At 42.9% G+C, this 19,558-nt stretch overlaps 2 protein-coding genes across 5 annotated transcripts in view; one reads left to right on the top strand and one right to left on the bottom strand.

The window, feature by feature from the left end:
* The window catches only part of PODXL (podocalyxin like), a 47,053-nt gene extending 42,134 nt beyond the window's left edge, over positions 1-4,919 (top strand). Inside the window, exons 5-8 of the mRNA XM_054564221.1 lie at positions 986-1,133; positions 1,411-1,472; positions 1,744-1,911; positions 2,929-4,919. Coding sequence (XP_054420196.1) covers positions 986-1,133; positions 1,411-1,472; positions 1,744-1,911; positions 2,929-3,126 — 576 coding nt within the window. The 3' untranslated portion in view covers positions 3,127-4,919. The remainder of the gene's footprint in view (positions 1-985; positions 1,134-1,410; positions 1,473-1,743; positions 1,912-2,928) is intronic.
* Positions 4,920-10,190: 5,271 nt separating this feature from the next.
* The window catches only part of MKLN1 (muskelin 1), a 341,476-nt gene continuing 332,108 nt past the window's right edge, over positions 10,191-19,558 (bottom strand). For 3 of the 4 annotated variants that reach the window (XM_054564059.1, XM_054564060.1, XM_054564058.1), the window contains one exon: positions 10,192-19,291. In XM_054564059.1, coding sequence (XP_054420034.1) covers positions 19,170-19,291 — 122 coding nt within the window. In that variant the 3' untranslated portion in view covers positions 10,192-19,169. Of the gene's footprint in view, positions 19,292-19,558 lie in introns of all 4 variants that reach the window. The other variant, XM_054564061.1, reaches the window with a different exon arrangement.

Here is a 19,558-nt window from a genome sequence, read left to right as displayed (position 1 = left end):
CTTCAGGTGTGAGAAACATTTTTTCTCTCTGCTATAATACGAAGGTGGATCCTGACCTGGGGTGAAGCTGGGGAATTAGTAAGCATAAGGAAATCCCAGGTGGAACCCCAATGGGTGTGTTTGTGTGTGGGTGTGGGTGTGTGTGTGCGCGCGCGCGCGTGTGTGCGCGCGCGTGTGTGTCGGGGGCGGGGGAGTCCTGAAATAAGCCAAACCAAGGGTCCTTTTCTTCATCTCAGTCCCCTATGCCAAACTCCAGCCAGGGGAACACCCGCCCACGGTGCCTCCGAGCGAAAGGAGGGGCTGGGTAAAAGCTGCCCACACCTTGCTTCTTCACTCTTATCCCTAAAACCATGTCAGCCAAGCTCTTTCTGCTTAGAAATATAGAAGGCTCCCTCCCAAGATGTCCCCGTATGCATCTCCAAGATACTCCCACATTCCTCCAGTCCATGGCAGCCCCGCCTCCTTCCTGTACCCCTGCTTTCAGTTTCAGAGGGTCTGAACCTAGGAGATGGGCACACATTTCAACCTAGAGCAGAGAGCCATGGCGTCCTCTCCTGAGGTCTCTGAACTGGGCCCCAAGGCTGGAGAGAGGTTCAGAGAGAACTGGTCTTTCCCACGAGCAGCATCCCCTCTAGCCCCCTCTGGGGAGAGAGGCAATAAATAAAGGGCATTAGATCGTCCCCCTTTCAGAGCTTAGCAGGAGGAAAGGGCTCTACAGTGAAAGGTATTGTCAGGCATAGAAAAGATAAACAGGGAGAGGGGCTGAGGGTAGAGGTTTGCATGGGGCGTAGAGGGCAGGGTCCAGCCCTGGAGAACAGCGCAAAGCCATGACTCCTGGCAGCCTGGGAACAGCCCCGGTGGAAGCGGAGGGGGAAGAGGTTCATGCTGGGAACAGCGTCCTCCTGGCCTTGCTCAGAAGGGCAGCCCTGCCAGCCTCGGCTGCATTCAGGGTCCCTGGGGAGTCAACTGTGATCTCCCACAACAGGCAGAGAGCCCTCCGGATGACAAGCTGGTCACACTTCTGTGCCGAGCAGCAAAAGCCAACTTCAACCCAAGTCGAGATCTGTGCCATATACAGTTGGTACCCGATCTAGACACCCAGAAAGTGGCAATCAAAGAGATCACCATCCAGAGTAAGTTGGGGACAAAATGGGGCTGAGCCCTTTGTGGGATGGGAAAGGGGCAGGGGTGAGGGGGACAGTTTAGGAGCCACGGAGATGGGTCAGTGCTGGTACTCCCTGTTTCCTACAAATTGTCAAGCCATTTCCCCTCCCAGGGCCAGCCCAGAGAGACACCACTCAGAGCGGGTGGAGATACAGCATTTCCTCCTGTTGGGGCCCAGTCTCTGTCCCTTCCCTGGTCATTCCAAGCTAGAGCACTGAAGTAATGTCTCTCCCTCCTCCCCCATAGCCAAGCTCCTTCCCAAGGACTTGTATGAATCGCTGAGAGACAAATGGGACGACCTCAGGGAGGTAAGCCAGCCCCCCGTGTGCCGGGACAGATCGGGTCAGGACCCCGTCCCTTGGGAGTCCCCGGCTACTTTGCTCCACACTGTCTCTCTCATGGTTGAGGAACCTCTAAGTTGCAAGCATCTAGAAGATAGGAGGACAAGGGAGGGGAGAGCAGGGCAGGGCGGTGTCATAGGCCCCACCAAACCCCAAGCAGAATGAATAAACGGGAGGTCAGAGAGAGAGAGTGACCGGAACCTGTTTGCTGCCACATAACTCTCTCTTTGCTGGCTAGCTGGGAGTCAGTAACATGCAGCTGGGGAATCAGGGGCCACCGGAAGAGACCGAGGACCGGTTCAGCATGCCCCTCATCATCACCATCGTCTGCATGGCGTCCTTCCTGCTCCTCGTGGCAGCCCTCTATGGCTGCTGCCACCAGCGCCTCTCTCATAGGAAGGACCAGGTGAGGACATGTCTCTTCTGGCCAGGGAAACAGTCCAACCCGCCAGGTGGCTGTCACCCACATTAGAGGAAAGAGAGTGGGCCATGGACCCAGGCAGACATCAGCCCGCCGAGCAAATGGACGTTGGCCTGAGGGGAGGGAGGCGTGGGCTTCAGGAGTCAGAAAGACTTGGTTTAAGCCTTCGCTCTGCCTCTCTGGTCTGTGTGACCTTGAGCAAGTCATATAATCTCTGAGCATCAAGTTTCTCATCTGCATAGTGGGGAGAAGACCCACCTTGCAGAGCTGCTCTGAGGGGTCACTGGTGTCAGTGGGCGTAGACGCGCCTGTCTAGCAGGTTCTTTCAACCCCCAACAACAATTCTCATCATGATGCTTCCACCCAGACCCAACCCTGGCACTCGCTCCTGGCTGCTTACTGTGGGGAGCTTTAAGAAACATTCCCGTGCCTCGCGTCCCCACACTGCACTCAAAACGCAGTCTCTGGATCAGTGTGTTGACTGAAAGCTTCCCAGATGAATCTCAGATAAAGATGGAGAGAAAGCACTGTCTCCAGACGACCCCTGTCTGCGGCACAGGTGGCTGTGGGCTGTGCTGTACCCACCTTGCTCGGGCTGAGAGAGGTCCTCAACCACCTGTCTGAAGAAAGTGTTCTTACCGTCCTTCCCAGCTCTGTACGGTGGGGTGAGGCCAGGGCCTGGAGAGGAAGGTTTGTGGAGAGGGAATGGAGGGAAGAGTTTGGAGGACTCTGGAGAACAAAGTCCATTGGCACTGACTCCATGGCTTTGCCACTAGCATGAGGGTGAGGGGAGCTGGGAATTTTAGGAAGTCCTCATCTCCAACCCGACCTGAGGCAGGCCAGTCGGGATGCCCTCCAAGAGCAGGATGATCTGTTCCCAAGAGCACTTATACTCACGTGAGCCAAACTGGGGCTCCTGGATTATAGAGATGCATGTGTTACCAGAAGGCTAATATTCCTCACAGATGACCCTTTCTTCTTGGCCCGTCCTTCCCACTCTAGCAACGACTCACAGAGGAGCTGCAGACAGTAGAGAATGGGTACCATGACAATCCAACACTGGAAGTGATGGAGACCTCCGCAGAGATGCAGGAGAAAAAGGTGGTCAACCTCAATGGGGAGCTGGGGGACAGCTGGATCGTCCCTCTGGACAACCTGATGAAAGATGACCTGGATGAGGAGGAAGACACCCACCTCTAATCAGGTCTGCTGGCCGCCGCCGACAACGCCACAGAGCTCCAGACCGAAACACCTCAAGTGCCAATCGGACCAGGGAGGAAAGTCCTCCACATTTGAGGAAAAGACTGGGGCGGGGGATGAGCAGACTCAGAAGGGACCTGCCTCCCGAGCCCCACAGGGCCTTAATTTTTCCCTTTTCAAGCTGAACAAATCACACTCTGTCTAGATTCCTCTTGTAAAATAACCCACTAGTGCCTGAGCTCAGTGCTGCTGAGGGGGAGAGGAAGAGAAATAAAAGAGCGAGCCATCTAAGGGACTTTAGAGATCATCTAGTAGAATCCCTTCATTTCACAGATGAGATGACTGGGGCCTCAGGAGAGTAAGGTCAAGATTGCACAGCTACTCGGTGACAGAGTCAGAGTGAACACAGATTCCTTCTTCTGTCCAGTGCTCGTTCCCACCTTGCCACACTGCCCTGGTCACTTGCGCCCTCCCTGCAGAGCTGCCTCGGGCAGGGGGAAGCTGCCAGTCAGTGGACGGGATAGAAGGGGGAGTAGGCCCAGGTCCAGTCTCAGTGAGATGTGATTACTTGAAAGTGTAGGGCCCAAGTTCAGTCTCCCACCCCAGCCTCGTCTGCCAGTGTTCCCGTCCCCTGTGCTCTTCCCCCTCCCTCCACTCAAGTTTTGTTCCCACTCTGTCTCAGGGCCCTGGAACTAACACAAGTCATTCATGACCTTGAATCCCTTGTTCTGACTTCTGGTTTCTTAGCATTTGCTTAGTGAGATTAGGACGTAATCCACACAAGGCCCCCAGTGGGAACGAGGTCGGTTTAGGGGTCAATCTGCAATGAACAGCGCAAGCCCTTCTTCCCAGGATGGGTCTTGGCCCATCACCCAAGGTGCTCCGGCAAGAGGCCCCCCCAAACATTGCCTTGGCCCCCCTATTTCCACCAGGGACTAAAATCCACAGCAGCTACTGAAGGCAAACTGCTCCCGTTTTGTCATGCACTACTCATCCAATGGGGGTGAGGCCCAAGCTAGGGAACCCCATCCCTCCGAGAGTCAGCGTGCATGAGCAGCCTCAGGACACACTTTCCCGGGGTGCCTGGAGGCGGGGATGTGTCCCAAGAGAATTGGTTGAAAGAGCTAGAAAGGATGGGCTTTACTCTCTCTCTTAGGAAACTCAGGGACTTTTCAAGTTGCTGAGAGTTGTTATTTTGATGTAGTTGTTTGTTTGCTTGTCTTTTCATCCAGCCCTCTCCTGCCAAAGGCCAAAGCTCAAACACTGGGGATACTTTCAGTTAGGTAATCTCACTGAAGAAAGGCCTGCAACGGGTGGTGTGTGTTTTAAGGTGCACACAGGGCAGCCTGGGGGACTGGCTGTCTGCCATCTGCCTGTTCCCAGAGACCTTCCTGTTCTGCCACGGAACCATGTCCTCTTCTCTGTAGTCCTAGTGGGGGCTGCCTGGTTGTCCTGCAGTTTTTGGTGGCATCTCAGGGAAACAAAATAGCACCTATTTCTCAGTGGAGGGGTGTTGAGGGAGCTCAGCAGTTAGCAGCCATGTGGAAGGCACGTGAGGACTGGGCATGGTGAGGTTTCATCTGATTTTCTGAGAAGGGAGAATCCTGGGTAGAATTTTGGACTTTGCCCAAGGCCTCTTGTTCCTGGGCATAAATGCCCTGGAATCACCGAGGAAGATGGGCAGAACTGCTTAGGAGAATGAAAATGGTCATTTCTGGGCAAAAAGCCCGAAGTCCAGTACCCACAGGCGGGCCCAGGCTGCAATAGCTCTGATGAAATAGGCTCTCTGCTTTGGGATAGGTTCTGTTCTGTTTTGGTTTTTTTTTTTTTTTTTTTTTTTTTTTTTAAAAAGGAGCTTATTGGGGAGAAGGATGTCCTTCCCCAGCTGCGTGATTTCTTCTTCATTGCCTTTAGCCCTTTGGACTTGGGGTTCAAGTTAGGGGCCCCAGTGAATCTCCCAAGAGCTAGAGAGATGCTAGGCTAATGAGGATCCAAAAGCATTTGCCCTGTTTCTCTAGTATGTAGAGGTTGACAGGATGGCGAACGGCAGTAGTTTGGAGAAGAAGAGAGGAATCCTTGTCACGCTGGAAAGCAATCTGTTTGCCTCCTTCTTGCCCAGTTTTTGGTTCATTCTACCCGGTGGGTTTCTATCATGACCCCGGGGCACAGGCCAGAAGGATTCTACTCCTTTGCTGATTCTGGGTTATGTTTCACCAGCCAGGCCTTTCGACAGAGACAGCAAATGTGTCTCTGAACATTGACCAAAGGCCACAACCCGCAGGCCTTTTGGGGAGAGAGATGATGCCTGGCAGGGATCAGGGAGTGACAGTAACGCTAGGTTGAGAGGAATGACTGTGGCTCTGCCCAAGGAGATATCTGGGAAGCTTTGCGCTGTTTTGGAGGTTCCTTCTTTTGGTGCATCCAGACTGTTACTCTAGCCTTTCAGGGCATAGGCAGAACCCACTCCCTTGCCCTGGCTCGCTCTTGCCATTGACATCTGTGTCAAAGGCCATACAGCTGTGTGTCTGTTAGGGCCATGTTCTTCCTGTCTCTGTACCGGGTTCTAACTGCTGGCTGGTAATTCAGATTCTGGGGTTGAGAGAGAGGAGAGGGACAGCAGGAACTCAGCATGACTTTAAGCAAGTTGTACCAAAGGGAGATTATAAACTCTTTACTTCAGTGACACACTGGTTTCCCTAAGCTGCAGAAAAGGCCCGACCCCATGACTGTGATGATACGACAGACCCAGGGGAAGCATGCCATCCTGTGAGCAGCGAGCACAGCGGCAGTGCTTTAGAAGGTCTTGGCATCATAAGACAGAGTATGGGTGCCACCTAGACACAGGCTCCTTGTTCCCCTCTTGATAAGGAGAGCTAGCAGAAAGTTTATTGAAACCACTTCTGAGCTATACCCTTTTTGACAATATGCTGGAGGAACTCTGAAAAACAAGTTCAAGCTGATACATATATACATATTTTTTATGGTTATGTAAATAAAATGGCCACATGTTAATCCACCCAGCACTGCTTTAAGTGAATATATTTTGGAAAAATATTTGTTAGACACAGAGGTGGCTCTTTTCTTCCCTCTGAACAGGAATGTAAATGTCTATTTTCCTAGAAATGACAAGTTTTTGATTTTTTTAATGAAAAAATGGGGTATAAGACAGGCTGATGACAAAGTATTTTAAATGCGACCGTCATGCCCTCCCCAGCAAAGTCCCAGCCTGATACAGTCAGGCTCACAGTCAGTAAGCACTGGTTGGAAAGCGACCCTCCGGTCACAGGTTTGAGACCTAGAGACCTAGTCCAATCTTTTTGTTGTTGTGTTGTTGTCTTTTAACAGAAGCCCAGAAGGCTAAAGTGAGTTGGCCCAAATCACTTGGTTAGTGACAGAAACAGGATTAAAACCTGGGCTGGCAGACTATCCGGTGTTGTGTGCCTCAGCGGAAAAGGAATAAATTAAGACCTGCTATTTAGTCACAGGCATTGGCATGACACAAAGGACAGAATTCCCTGCTCAGATCTCATCCCGCTTCGGGCGAGGCGAGGCTAGGGAGGACAGGAAGACCAAAATAGGAGCCTTACTGGTCTTCCACACTTTCTCTGAGTTATATAGGTCTGAGACTGAAATGAAAAAATTCTTCTCCATCAAGAAGACAGTCTTGAATGAGCTGTTACTGATGAATCTGCTACTACGGGACTAAGGATCAAAGGGAACAAGACGGGGAAAGGCAAATTCACTGAGGCCTGGTGAAAACCCAACCCTGAGTGAAAGGAAGGGGTGTCCCTGTTTGATGTGGGTCTTTCTGTGTTTAGTGAACATCAAGCAGTTTGCCCAGGAAACTGGGGGAGCGCTGTCTTGTGGACAGGGGTCTGAAGTACACTGGGATTTAATGAGAAGCTTCTTTGTAAAGGCTATACTTAATTATCGCCATTTTCTACAAAAAATATATTTTTGAAAATTGTATACTGTCAATTAAAGTGCTTTTGTGTAAGCTGCTTCAAGCCCCAGTATTGTGCTCTGATTGGCCTGCGTTCTTCACTCGCCTCTGAGGCTCAGCCCTGGAGCAGAAAGGCAAAGGGAGGGGCGGGGGCGGGGGCGGGTGACTGTTCCGAGATCACCCCCAGGCTGTCCTTGTGCTCCTCTCTGAAGGGACCTTTCCCCTCACAGCACTGTTCTATCCTTGCTTTGCCTCTTCCTTCCGCTTCTGCTTCAGACACAATTGTGAGTCACCCAGCACTAAAGAACCCAAGGGGGCTGCTGAATCCTGATCAGGTAGGGAGACACTGGTGTGGAGACAAAACAAAGTAGCATAGTAAATCGAGGGAGGTCCTGTCCTGGCCCTGTGCCTGCCCATAAAAGGATCTGCCTCACCTGTCGTGAGAAGCCTCTGCCTGTCTCTTATCTACAGTGCAGAAGAGGGGGGTGCCGGAAAGGAATCGCTCAGAGATGACTACATTCTCTTTACTAGAAATGGTCTGATCTACCTGTGTGTCCTTAGTGTAAGGGAAGAACTCAGTCCCAATTCCAGAGGGAAACTGTCAGGCAAATCCAGACCACGTTCATAGCTGCTATACAACAGTCTTCCACTTGCCTCTTAAATTTACAGAACGTTTTTACTTATTTAGGAACTATCGCCATTTTACTAATAGGGGAATTACCTACAAAGAGCATGGATTCCCTTTAAGATTACACAGGTATTTAAATGGTAGTGCTAGGCTTTGGACCTGCATCTATTAGTCCTACATTCTTTTTTCAGTATCACATTAATGCTTGCGCTCCAACAACAAAGTGGATTTTTAGACTGCAACCACGATTACAATATGATTTTCTTTCTATGCCGGAGTTTTGGAAGGCAATTCACACCCTTAAGGGTGGACCAGAGTTGGACCAGGGGTATTTTGAGGTTAACTTCAAGCGTGTGCCAAAGATACAGAAAGGAATACAAGGACCAGGAACTCAGGCAGGCCCCTGGACCGTGCTCGAGGCACACTGTTCTAAGAAGAGAATGACTCATAGTTTATTGCTGGCTACAAATTAGACCTAAGACTCCATTCTCTTCCTGAATAAGTCATTCACCCCCCTCCCTGCCCTGCCAACCAAGAGCCGCTCTCAGTTGTCATTTTTAATTTGTTGTGCCTCTTTGTCACTCCCAGTTTACCCCATCCTTTCTTCTGGACCCCAAGGCAAAGAGGAAAGAATAGGGCTGGCTATTATAATTAACACTAGTGATGAATCCTGACATAGCTAGTATTTTTCAAGGACCTTGGCATCTTATAGATTAAAAGTCAGCGGGATCCTGGCAAACAGGATCTGTTGCCAATGTTTACTTAAGAGGTGCAAAAGTGAGGCAGAGAAAAGACTGGGCCCACTGCTATAAGGAAGTCACCGGTGGAACTGGAAAAAAATGTCGGATTGCTGACTCGTGCCCTGGGCTACCCATTCCTACAGCCCAAGTTCAGAGGGCAGCTGCACATGATATGCAATAGATGTCGCCAAGTGTCATCTCCCCTCTTGGAATTTGCCAATCATCAGAATTTATTAGCACAGCACTGGACAGGCCACCTTTAACTATAGCTTTTCTCTTTCTTCCCTGGAAGAATGTTTCTAGATGTAACTGATGGCCTTTGCTTTTCCTAGGGGAAAGCCCAGGGGGAGGAAAGTTCCCTGAGAACATCAGAGGAGCTTCAGAGGAAGAAGGCTAGGATAGTTCCGAGGGTCATCCTCTACTGCCCACCTTCCCTGTGCTTCCCAGACATGTAAAAAGCAAAGGAAAACGTGGTGTCATGTGTGGTGCTAAAGGAAAGAAATGTAACCAACTAGTATTTAAGCCTATGCTAGGGCTGACATAGTTCTTTCACACTCATACCTTCAAAATGTAAAGGGTTAGTGGTAAGAAATACTGCCTTAACAGAAAATTTTTTTGAAATTTCTATAAATTCTGTGGTTGTGAGTATAGGCACACATTGGCCATTTCCCTATTAGATGCTGGGTTACCACCTCAGGTAACCGGAAGCCCCAAAGGCAGCACTTCCAGTCCCTGCAGGTCTCCACACTCAGAGTGGGAGCCGCTGGTACTGCAGCTGAGGTCAACACAAAGCCCTCATGGCGTACTGCTGCCTGCCCACCAGAAGAGGTATGTTAAGGGAGAGGGGATTGTATCCCACATTTCGAACCTTTTTAGTTCTCTGGAGGATTAACCAAGGAAAGGCCAGTTCCTTACCTTATCGCTTTTGCTTCCCTGTTTTGAAAACAATTATTACTCATGAACCATGCTCAAAGCACACTCAAGAAATGAAAGCAAGACAGCAAGATGGATTCCTGGGTTTGTAAGTTGAAAAAATATAATTCTTACCTTGAATAAAATGAGTTGGCAACTAACTCCCTGCAGAGCGTAGGATGACTAAGCCAAGACAATATGAACCAGATCAGAGAAGGGCCAAGAGCAGAAGAGCTTGTTACTGAGAATCTATCTGAAGAGCTCACACAGCCCTAACAATCCATTTCTTTGGCATGTTTCCGAGTTTTTTTCAAGGGTCAGCCCTGAAAGCTTCCTTCCATTTCACTGTGGACAGGAATCCAGAATTCTTCTAAACTTTGTAATACCTCCAGCTCTAGGTTCTCTTTCTTGTCTATCTTCTCTACCATTCATTTTCTATTTGTTACGTTTTTTTCTTCCAGTTCCTAACCAGTACAAATACGTCCCCCTTAAGGAAAACCTGGGAAACACATGTCCGAATGTACAAAACATAAAATAGTGCTGGTCATTAACACAGATATAAAAAAAATTTTTTTTTATGAATTTACCACTGTTATTTAAAAATGAAAACATCCCCAGAAACTTTGTGAGGTAGGTCCACAGAACTTTATCAGCACTGTCTCAAAGGAAAACAGCCAATGTCCCTTCCACATTGTGTATCATTTTCCACCTTTGAAAGACTGAATAAAACCTTTTAGAAGAAAAAAATGTAAGTGCAAAGTACATAAACATTTTAAAAGTTAATTTCAAAAGTAGTCTTAGTAAACAAGAGACATCTTGTAGTGTCCATATATCTTTTTATTAAGAAAATGAACAAAATACATTCTTTCTCCATATGTACATTACATACAACAATTCTACAATTGCAATTGTTCAGCAGATCACTGCTCACAAAGCAGTGTTTGTTGATAACACATTCATCAAACCTGGGATCAGATTACTTGTACTAAACAAACAAACCCTACAATGTCCACACAGACTGAGCAAAAGTAAGCGAAGCTAGAGGATCATGACGGGAATGGGGAAGATTGCAGAACACTCAACATAGCTCAACAATGACTTGGAACAATATTAGAAAAGAACTAATGCCCCGAAGCACTTGTGTTAAAAAGCTATAACTAGCTGATGTCTGCTGTTCCCGAGTTCCCCCATGATTTCCATCCTGATGTAGGTACCTCAGGATACAGCCTTACGCCCCTGCATTGTCACAGAAGAGGGTGAACAAGAGTAGAACCCTGACAGGCTGCAGTTACCTCGTTCTCCCACGGAGGAGTCTCAAATGAAACCCAAAACTTCTGAATGTTGGCTGGTGAGCACAGAAACATTTTTTGAAGACACATTTGCTTACGCTTGATTAGGGGGACTCTTGTTTCAAGGACTTCTTGTTTACATTTGTGTTTATTTTGCTTATCTTCCTTTTGCTTTGCTTTGCTCTGCTTTTCCTTTGGCCTTTCAAAAGTACCTCATCTTTTTTGGGTGTGGGTTTAATTATGGTCATATTGAAAAGATACATCTCAACAAAAAGCTCTTCATGGGTATGGATATGCTCCAAATGGGCATAATGGTGCATAAAGAGATTACTCATTAACATGAGTCTTTGAGATGAAATTTCCAATGGTCTCAATAAGGCAGCTCCCAACAGCTTCTGGGTAATATCTTACATCCATAATTCAGTCTTAAAAGGTACATATCAACAGAATTATTTCCAGACTGTCTAGAAAAGGGCAATGCTCAAAGGAATGTAAGGGTGGGCACACATGCTCGCATCCCAGTCCTCCACATGTGGTAAAAGAATGAGAATGATTGTGTCCATTTTTTTCTTAAACCTTTTTTCTGGCCTTTACCATGTTTGGTAACGGAAGTCAGGAAAATAAAACAAGTATGTCTCATCAGTTAATATATAGCGGTTTTCCTTCTTTACAATCTTATTTCCTAAATTTCTATTATAAACATTTTTATAATCACAAACATCAATAAGTGATATTTAAAAGTTTCATAAAAGATATTTAACACTTCCCAGCTTTCCAATGAGCAGGTCGCTCTAACACCATGTTTCCAGCCCAGGGGATGCTGTAACAAAGGTGCTCTCCACAGCAGTAATAAGCAGACGCGGAAAGAACAAACCTACTGGCTTTGGATGGAGCTCTATCGTCCTGCTCAAGCTAATTTCCAGTCCAACTTTGTTTCTGAGAATCTCTATCAGGAGGGATCTTAATTTCTGCCCATTGAGTACTTCTAATTTAAAAAAGAACTAAAAGAGTCGACTTAAAAAACAAATTTTAACACACACCATTTTGAAAGATGGAATAAAGGTTGTTACCAAGACAAAGACCAAGACAAGGAGTTCCTCACCGTGGTTTTCCTGTGCTCTTCTGAGGCCATAGACTCAACTGTACATAGATTTTGAAGTTGTAACAGGGAAGAAATCTCTTTCAAAGAAAAAACGTATATAGCTGACCCTTGAACAACGTGGCGGGTAGCGGCTCTGGACTCCCATGCAGTCGAAAATCCATGTATAATTTTTGACTCCCCCAAAACTTAAATTACTGACAGCCTACTGTTGAGCAGAGCCTTACCAAAAACATGCAGTTGATTAATTAATACACATTTTGGTATGTTTTATGTATAATATACTATGTTCTTACAATAAACTAGAGAAATGAAAATGTTAAAAAATCATAAGGAAAATATATTTACAGTATTTGTTGGAAAAAAACCTACATATAAGTAGACCTGTGCAGTTCAAAGGTCAACTGTATTATTCAAAGGTCAACTGTGTGTGTGTCCACAAAGGAAACTGCTCATAAAAAAAGTCACATTATCTTGCAATTTCTAAATTGAACTGAAGAAATAAAGGAAAATTAATACTACACTATCTAATTTATACATTCCAAAAGACATTTCGCACAAGTCAAAAAAGCAAGCTGGCTTACAAAATAACACAATCACAGCATCTTTTGGCCAAGCTAAATGTAATATTTAAGAAAGTCCACTTTTATTCCTCCAAATGGGTGGTTTACAATTGAGGGAGAACACAGTTTACAACTAGTCAGTCACAAAAATATTTCTGGGAAAGAAGAAAAAAAAAATCATAAAGCAGACCACGCACATGACTTTTTAAAATATATTATCTGCCCCACAGACTACTCACATTTAAACTTTTGGACTTTGATACCCTACTATCAAATTTGGGGTTGGATAGGCAACTACTTTAGCATGTCTTATAACTTTGTATTCAGGACTTTTACAAGCACAGTTAATGTATGGTATGTAAAATTAAGCTAAGCCTTTAAAAGGTGAAAAGTACTGTAGAACTTCTTTAGGTAGGCAATTTAAAAAAATGTAAAGCTGTACATCTCTGTCCTCAGTCCTCACCACACTTTCATCTCAAGAAGGTAAAGACAACAACTAGAAGGCAATACACTAAACAGGCATTTGCAAACATCTGACGGCATAAGATCCTCTACTCATTTTGTTGTAAAATGAATTCAGAAAACTCTGCCAGCTGCAATGGAATTGGACTTATTCTAGATATAGTCTCTAATTTAATTAATCACTTTACAGATATGGAGGCACCTGAAGAAGAAATCAAAGTTACTAAATACTTCTAATGCCAAGCCCAGAACACATGTATTTCTCAGCCAAGCAGAATAAACAGAGAACTTTGGCATTATGTTTAATTAATTTATTTTAAAACATGGACACAATTCTGTGTGGGGTATTAAGCATGAAATGACATTTTTTTCCCCCCTATTTTGAAGGGCTAGAAAACAAACACCAACCAAATGACACTAGCTAAACTGAACAAAGGCTTTCTTGAGATTTGTTAACAAAGGAGAGGGATAAAGCTCAAAATTGGCTATTTGAGCAACTTTCAATCATTCACACAGGCCTGTTTAGTGTATCAACAGTTTTTCCTTCCTGCTGATTAACTTGGCATTAGCTAAGCACTGAGTGAAACTGAAGATGATGGTCTCCTAAGGCCGGCTGGTACCTGCGTGGCAGACAGCTCGGACCCTCAGCCTCACTGCTGTGAATGCCAGCGCCCCACATGGTGCAGAGCTGTGCTGCAGCGAGAGCTTAAACTCAAGGAAAAGCAAGTCCTGCGGGAGCCTACAAATGCATGTTAAAATGTTTTACTGATCGTTTTCCCTCTGGACCCTTATCAAGGAACTAGCTGTACACAGAAGAAACTGCTTACCTAGTTTACGGTCTTGGGCCCATTACACTGGGTTTTCTGTTTCAAGATCTCAAAGTTATTTGGGAGATGAGAAAAGAAACTAACCAAGAAATGCTCCTTTCCAAAGGCTACTCAGAATAACTGAGAGTTGATCCCTTTTGAGTAAGTCTTCTTTCCAGCACTGCATTAATAAAATTAATTTAGGGTTAGAAAGGAAGAGCGTTCTTTTTTATTTATATTTGGGGATCTTCAAAACTGTGAGAAAAAGAAGTTCTCTTTTCCTTTTCTAGTAAATACTCCTTTTCCTCTCTGAGGCTCAATATCTCCAAGTGAAAGTCGCATAGACAAGCACAATAAGACACTGCACACAAATTTTAATAGTCCATTAAGGTGGAGCGAACAACAGACAAAAAGAAAAATTATTTCACAATTACAAGTGATATCTTACAAATGGTCTACTTCCCTACTAAATTATGTGCTGCGCACCCCCCCTCCGTTTCTGTCATTGATCCTATAGCTCTCAGATAACATCCACGTAACATTGTTTTAAATCAAGCCAGGCAGTGGTTGAGGACGTGAAAGTCTATTCGCAAACTTTACTTCCAAGTAATGCCTCTAACATGAAAGATAAACTGAAGTTCCCCTTGATTCTGGTGTTTTTAAGCTTTGATTTGGGATTCCTAGTTCGAGATCTGTAACTTTAGTTCTACCTAACAGAAAAAGACATACAAGGGAAGGGTTTCCCACAAGGGTATCTCTCTCCACACCACTAGAAAATCTGATTTATTGTAACTTCTAATGACTCCTTAAGGGCTATAGGATCTAGTCAGAGGATTTTTTTCATTGACTATGACTAGGAATAAGATTTAGTCATTTGGAACTCGAGCTAAATTCACATTGTTGAGGGGAAGAGACATTTATAAGCCTGCATTATTTTTACTTAAGAAAAAATGAACACTAATCATTACATAGCAATCAAAATTCTCAATGCTAAATCATATTAGAAATTAAGTCAATTCTTAACACAAATTCCAACTTGAGCAGAAAATCAATGCTACTTGGAGAAGGAAGTAGGGAGAAGAGAGGCAAAAAGAAAAAAAAAAAGAAAAGAAAAAAAACCAAACAAATAAAAAAGACGAGACAATAGGCAAATGGAAATTCTGGTGAGGTACTGAATTCCAAAAGCTCTGCGTGAAACTTGTGCCTTATCAGTAACTTTATGACTATATTTCCTAGTGCCAGGAAAAGAAGTCAGCACTGGCTTCTCCATTAAAGCTGCCATAGCCATATTACTATCCCCCAAATGAAAATGACCAGTATTTTTATAGTAGCATCTGATTGTTATTCTTTAATAATATACAATTAATAATTTCACTATTCTGTTGTCATAAACAAGGATAAAAGAGTATGATGCTGCAGAATGATTTCAACCTTTTTTCCCCTCAAGCAGTACAACACTTGTTATTAGCAATGCCACCAAAAATCTAGAAAGTCTAGGGCTAAAACAGCCAAGAATACAGTCAGAAAAATAATAAAAACACAATTCACAGTATTTGGTGGGTAGGAAGAAGTCAAGGTTAAAATTATTTATGAATAAAAGCTCTAAGATAGCACTTTTTGAGAAAAATAAAAAGAGCATTTGGTAAAGAATTCCATAAACAGCAATGAGTCCTTCCCACCAAAACAATGGCATCAACATTCAGCTGATCCAGTTGGCTCTTAATCATTGCGACAAACTTGGAAAATTCCAACTTCAAGTGACATACCTGTAGATTAGAAGTTTTAGGAAGCCAAGTCACTTCAGCATAATAGGCCAGTCAAAAATCACAAAAAAAAAATGTTACCTATTAGGAAATATAGGGATCTTTGAGTGAAAAAGCCCAAAGATCTTATCTACAAGTATCATCATATGCAGACCCTCTGATACACTTCTCCAATAACTATAAACCTTTTCTGAGGAAGCCTGCACATCCCAGATACAGGTTATTTTTAAGAATTTAAAATAGTAAAAATTCAGGTGAGAATTTCTGCAAAATGATGACACTGCAGATGAGCATGGATTTTTAACAAAGGTTGTGAAAGGTGTATTTTTCATAGCTAGATGACTTTGTTTAGAGTATTCATCCTAAGGATTTCCTGGCCCCATAGAAATCATTTCAAATCCTGGTTCTCAACTGCTTTGCAACATTCAACCAGCTAGAGTTAACACCTTCTCTCAGGAAATAATCCAGGACTCACAATTACCCAGTGAATTTCATTTAGTGGTAAGAATTTCAGAGTAACTGCTCATGTAATTGCCATGAAACTGAGCGTAATTCAGAGAATAAAATGAGGAATATACTCCTTTCTAAGTGTGTTTTCATCAATTAAGCATCATTCTTCATCTTTCAATAAATGATTAAGTGATGTAGGTTAGATTTTAAAACTTTTTATTAGATGAAACTGTAAATGTAGTTCTGAAGAGCACTTTTAAGGCAGATGTGAAAAGATCCACTGGGAGGATAAGCTGGCAACCATTTTTATTCCATACACACATTTCACCCAAGAATAGTTTACAATCTTGAATCACTGAGCTTTAAGCCCTGCAGGCCGAAATTAACTTCGTAATGTTCTCTATCAGTTTTACTTATTAGACATGGACAGGCCAGTTTTAGCATAAATGAAAACCAGGTTTACACCAGGTTTAAAACGATGCTCTCGCTAAAGGCAATACTGTCAGCTTTAGAGCAGTTAGGCACCCAAGTTTAAATCCCTTTGCTTGAATAAGACACTGATATATTTGAATTAATCAAGCTGTCCACATGAGGTCTCTGTCATTCCACAAAATGCAAATGCATTTAGAAGTACCTTGCAAATCATATAATTTCTCATGAAGTACAAGAACTTAAAATGTTAGAGATGCAGTTTACTTCTAGTTTAAATAAACTGTTTCTAGTTTACTATTTCAGAATAATATATTCCACTGGCAGGTGGTGGGGGTGGAAGAAATGGGAATGAAGTTGAAGCAAAGGACAATGAAATTGAACAAACCGTACTCCACTAACTAGCACAAGCCAGGTGTTTCAATCTGAGAGATACTAAAGTAGAATGAAAAAATTTTAAAATGGCAAAACATAGCTACTTGCCTATCTAAAAAATGTATCTAAATACTAAATTAGATTATTTAAATTAAACATACTGCTGGAATTCCTGGAAATAAATGGAACTCCTCATTAAATGTATAGGTTTCAAATCAGGGATGTGAAATGTGAGCAATGTGTCAATCTTGAGCATGGATATAATGAAGCCCTACATTTTCCTACAATCATTACCAGCAGTGTAAAGCTCCAAGGTGCAAATTCTGATTTACCTAGTTAATAATCACCTCAATACAGTCTCTCAAGCAACACTAAATAATTTGCTATGATTCAATGGCATTTAAATGTTAGCGAAAGAGAAATTCAGAAATGAAGTCCCACATCTAATAGAGAAGAGATAAAACTAAAACAAGCATCTGTTAAAACAAAACAAAACAAAAACAACTACTACTATCCAGATAAAACAAGAAAAACAACAACAAAAATCAATGAGGTCAGAAACTGAGTTTCCTCCAAAAATGGAATCTAAATAAATGAAAAAAATAAAAAAATAAAAAAAGACAAAGCAACTACAAAAAAAAAAAATATATGGTGGAGGGCAGAATTTCATTTGGTTAATGTTTTTAAAGTGCTAGAATTCACAGAAAGCAAAATTCAAGGTTTTAAATTTAGAAACTCTTATCAAGTTCTTCCCTATCAACTCTTTGATTTGTATTTGTTATCACAAGATTCAACTGGCTACCATATTAGTGATACTAATATTTTATGTCCTGGTCTGTCACTCAGAAGAATCGTTTTATGAAACTGTACAAGTTTGTAAGTAAATTCTATTTGCTCACCTGTAAAGACAATCGGTTATTCTGTAACTATACAATTTGGTATTTACTAAATTATACACTACATTTTCACAAGGTACAGATTTAATTGTTTAATAAATCATTACTGATTGCTTTGGAAAGCTTGAAAGCTAAGGAGCCCAAGATTCAAGACTAGAACTAGAGAAAATATATGTCTGTCCATCCCAAAAGTAGTAAAACTATGTAATACAGAGTGAAGATGGATCACAAAGTCTCAATCCTATAATGAGACTTCTCAAAAGTGCAAGTCAACTTCTCTCTTTCTTTGGTGAGACCTATCTTGCTACTCAGGGACATACTGAATTCCATAGTCATTTACTCTTAAGAGTCACTGGATTGATGGATATTCATTATACTTAGTATGCTTTAAGCATGGTGGGTATCAGTTGAACACAGCATGCTTTTTGAGCAGATGTAAGCACTGGCCAGGTGTAGGTTTCTTATATTGCATTCCATAGCACCTCATGGAATAATATAGAGCTCCACCACCCCACAAAAAAAGTGGAAAAACCAATCTGCCTTTTCCTTCCCTTTCTTTAGATTGTAATGAAAAAATATTTGCACCATTAATTTTCTTTTTTTTTCATTTAAAAAAGTCCAGTCTGTGTGCTTAATGAAATGCCTTGCCAGTTGTATTCATTTGGACAACTAGACACCATTATTCTTTAAAATATCAGTATGCAGAAGCAGATGTAGGGAGCCAGTATATATGTGAATAAACAAAAGCAGAATTCTGGACACCCACCCTCCCAAATGAAAATGCTACAAATTGATAGCACAAGGAAGTAACAGAAACCTTGGTTCTGCATGGTTCTACCAGAGGAAAAAGTCATTTTCTTCCGAAATTACTACAAAGATATCAATGAACATATCAATCACTTCCAGAATCCTCCTGCTGATAACTTTTACAAGGGCTCTTAAAGGTTCTGAACTATACTCTTTCAGTTTAAGGTTTCTGTGACTCAAAGCTATTCTAATATCCATTGTAGAAATATTGTATACCAATCTCAGATAAGTGCCTCAACCAATCTTGGGTTTCATTTTTTAGTTCTATGACAAGGAGCGTAAATTTGAGCCTTCTGTTTCTTCTGTTGCTTAATGTTAATACAAGACTCTAGTCAACAGAGACACATATATATCACTTTAACGTACATCAATTGCCATACAGAACTATATACTATTAAGAATGAAGTAAAGAGGTAAACAAGTGACACCACTTACAAGCAGTCGTGTGATGCAAGGTAAAGTGAAATGGGAAGAGGAAAGGCCAAACAACAAAATCCCAATTCTTGTAGCACTGAGTCTGTTAATAGTGCTTACTTGCCCTAATTTTATAAAAATGAAATAAAAATCAGGAAAGGGTAAACTACCTGATTATTATTTTTTATAATCATTAATTCTTAAAAGTTAAAGTAAAAAATATATATATTTAAATGGAAAGTACACCAATTTCACTTTATTATTAACCTAATTGGGGAATGGGATGAGGAGAATGGGGTCGAGGTCAGGTATGACGAAAGAGGGTTAGAACTTGTGATGGTTGAAGGTCCCTTCAAAATTCCGGTGCAGTCCTCAATCACTGCAGCCTAAGTGTCGGTCAGCAGAGCTGAAATCCAGAATACTGAAAGCAGACTCCTGTTCTCCATGTGTGGCCAGTGACTCTTCAGTTACAGCGTGATGAGGTCTACCAGGTTGCCTTTAGGAGGAGTCATGCTGTCAGGAAAGAAATTTACTAAGATGTCAAAGAGCTGAGTTCTTTGAGCATAGGTGTGATCCACATCCGAAAAGCCTGGTGAAGGAGAGATACAAAGAAATTCATTCACTGTGTTTAAAACTCAACATGTAACAGAAAAGCCAGCTGAGAAAAGCAACAACATATAATGGAAAAACCAAAAACCCAAACAGGTTTTAAAACCAGACATGGGTCCTGATCTGAGTTCTGACTAGTTGGCAGTGCTTTAAATGTACTGATGTAAAAAGAACCTAGCTGACCAACTGACACTTTAGTAACTAATACTAATTTCTCCTTCTTACCTTGCATTTTCCTCTTCTAGTA

This window comes from Pteronotus mesoamericanus, unplaced genomic scaffold (genome assembly GCF_021234165.1).
Source record: "Pteronotus mesoamericanus isolate MK-2021 breed Mesoamerican mustached bat unplaced genomic scaffold, CSHL_Meso_final scaffold_85, whole genome shotgun sequence".
Classification (NCBI taxonomy): Eukaryota; Metazoa; Chordata; class Mammalia; order Chiroptera; family Mormoopidae; genus Pteronotus; species Pteronotus mesoamericanus.
Note: the sequence above shows the minus strand (reverse complement) of the source record. Positions and strands in the feature narration are given on the sequence as shown.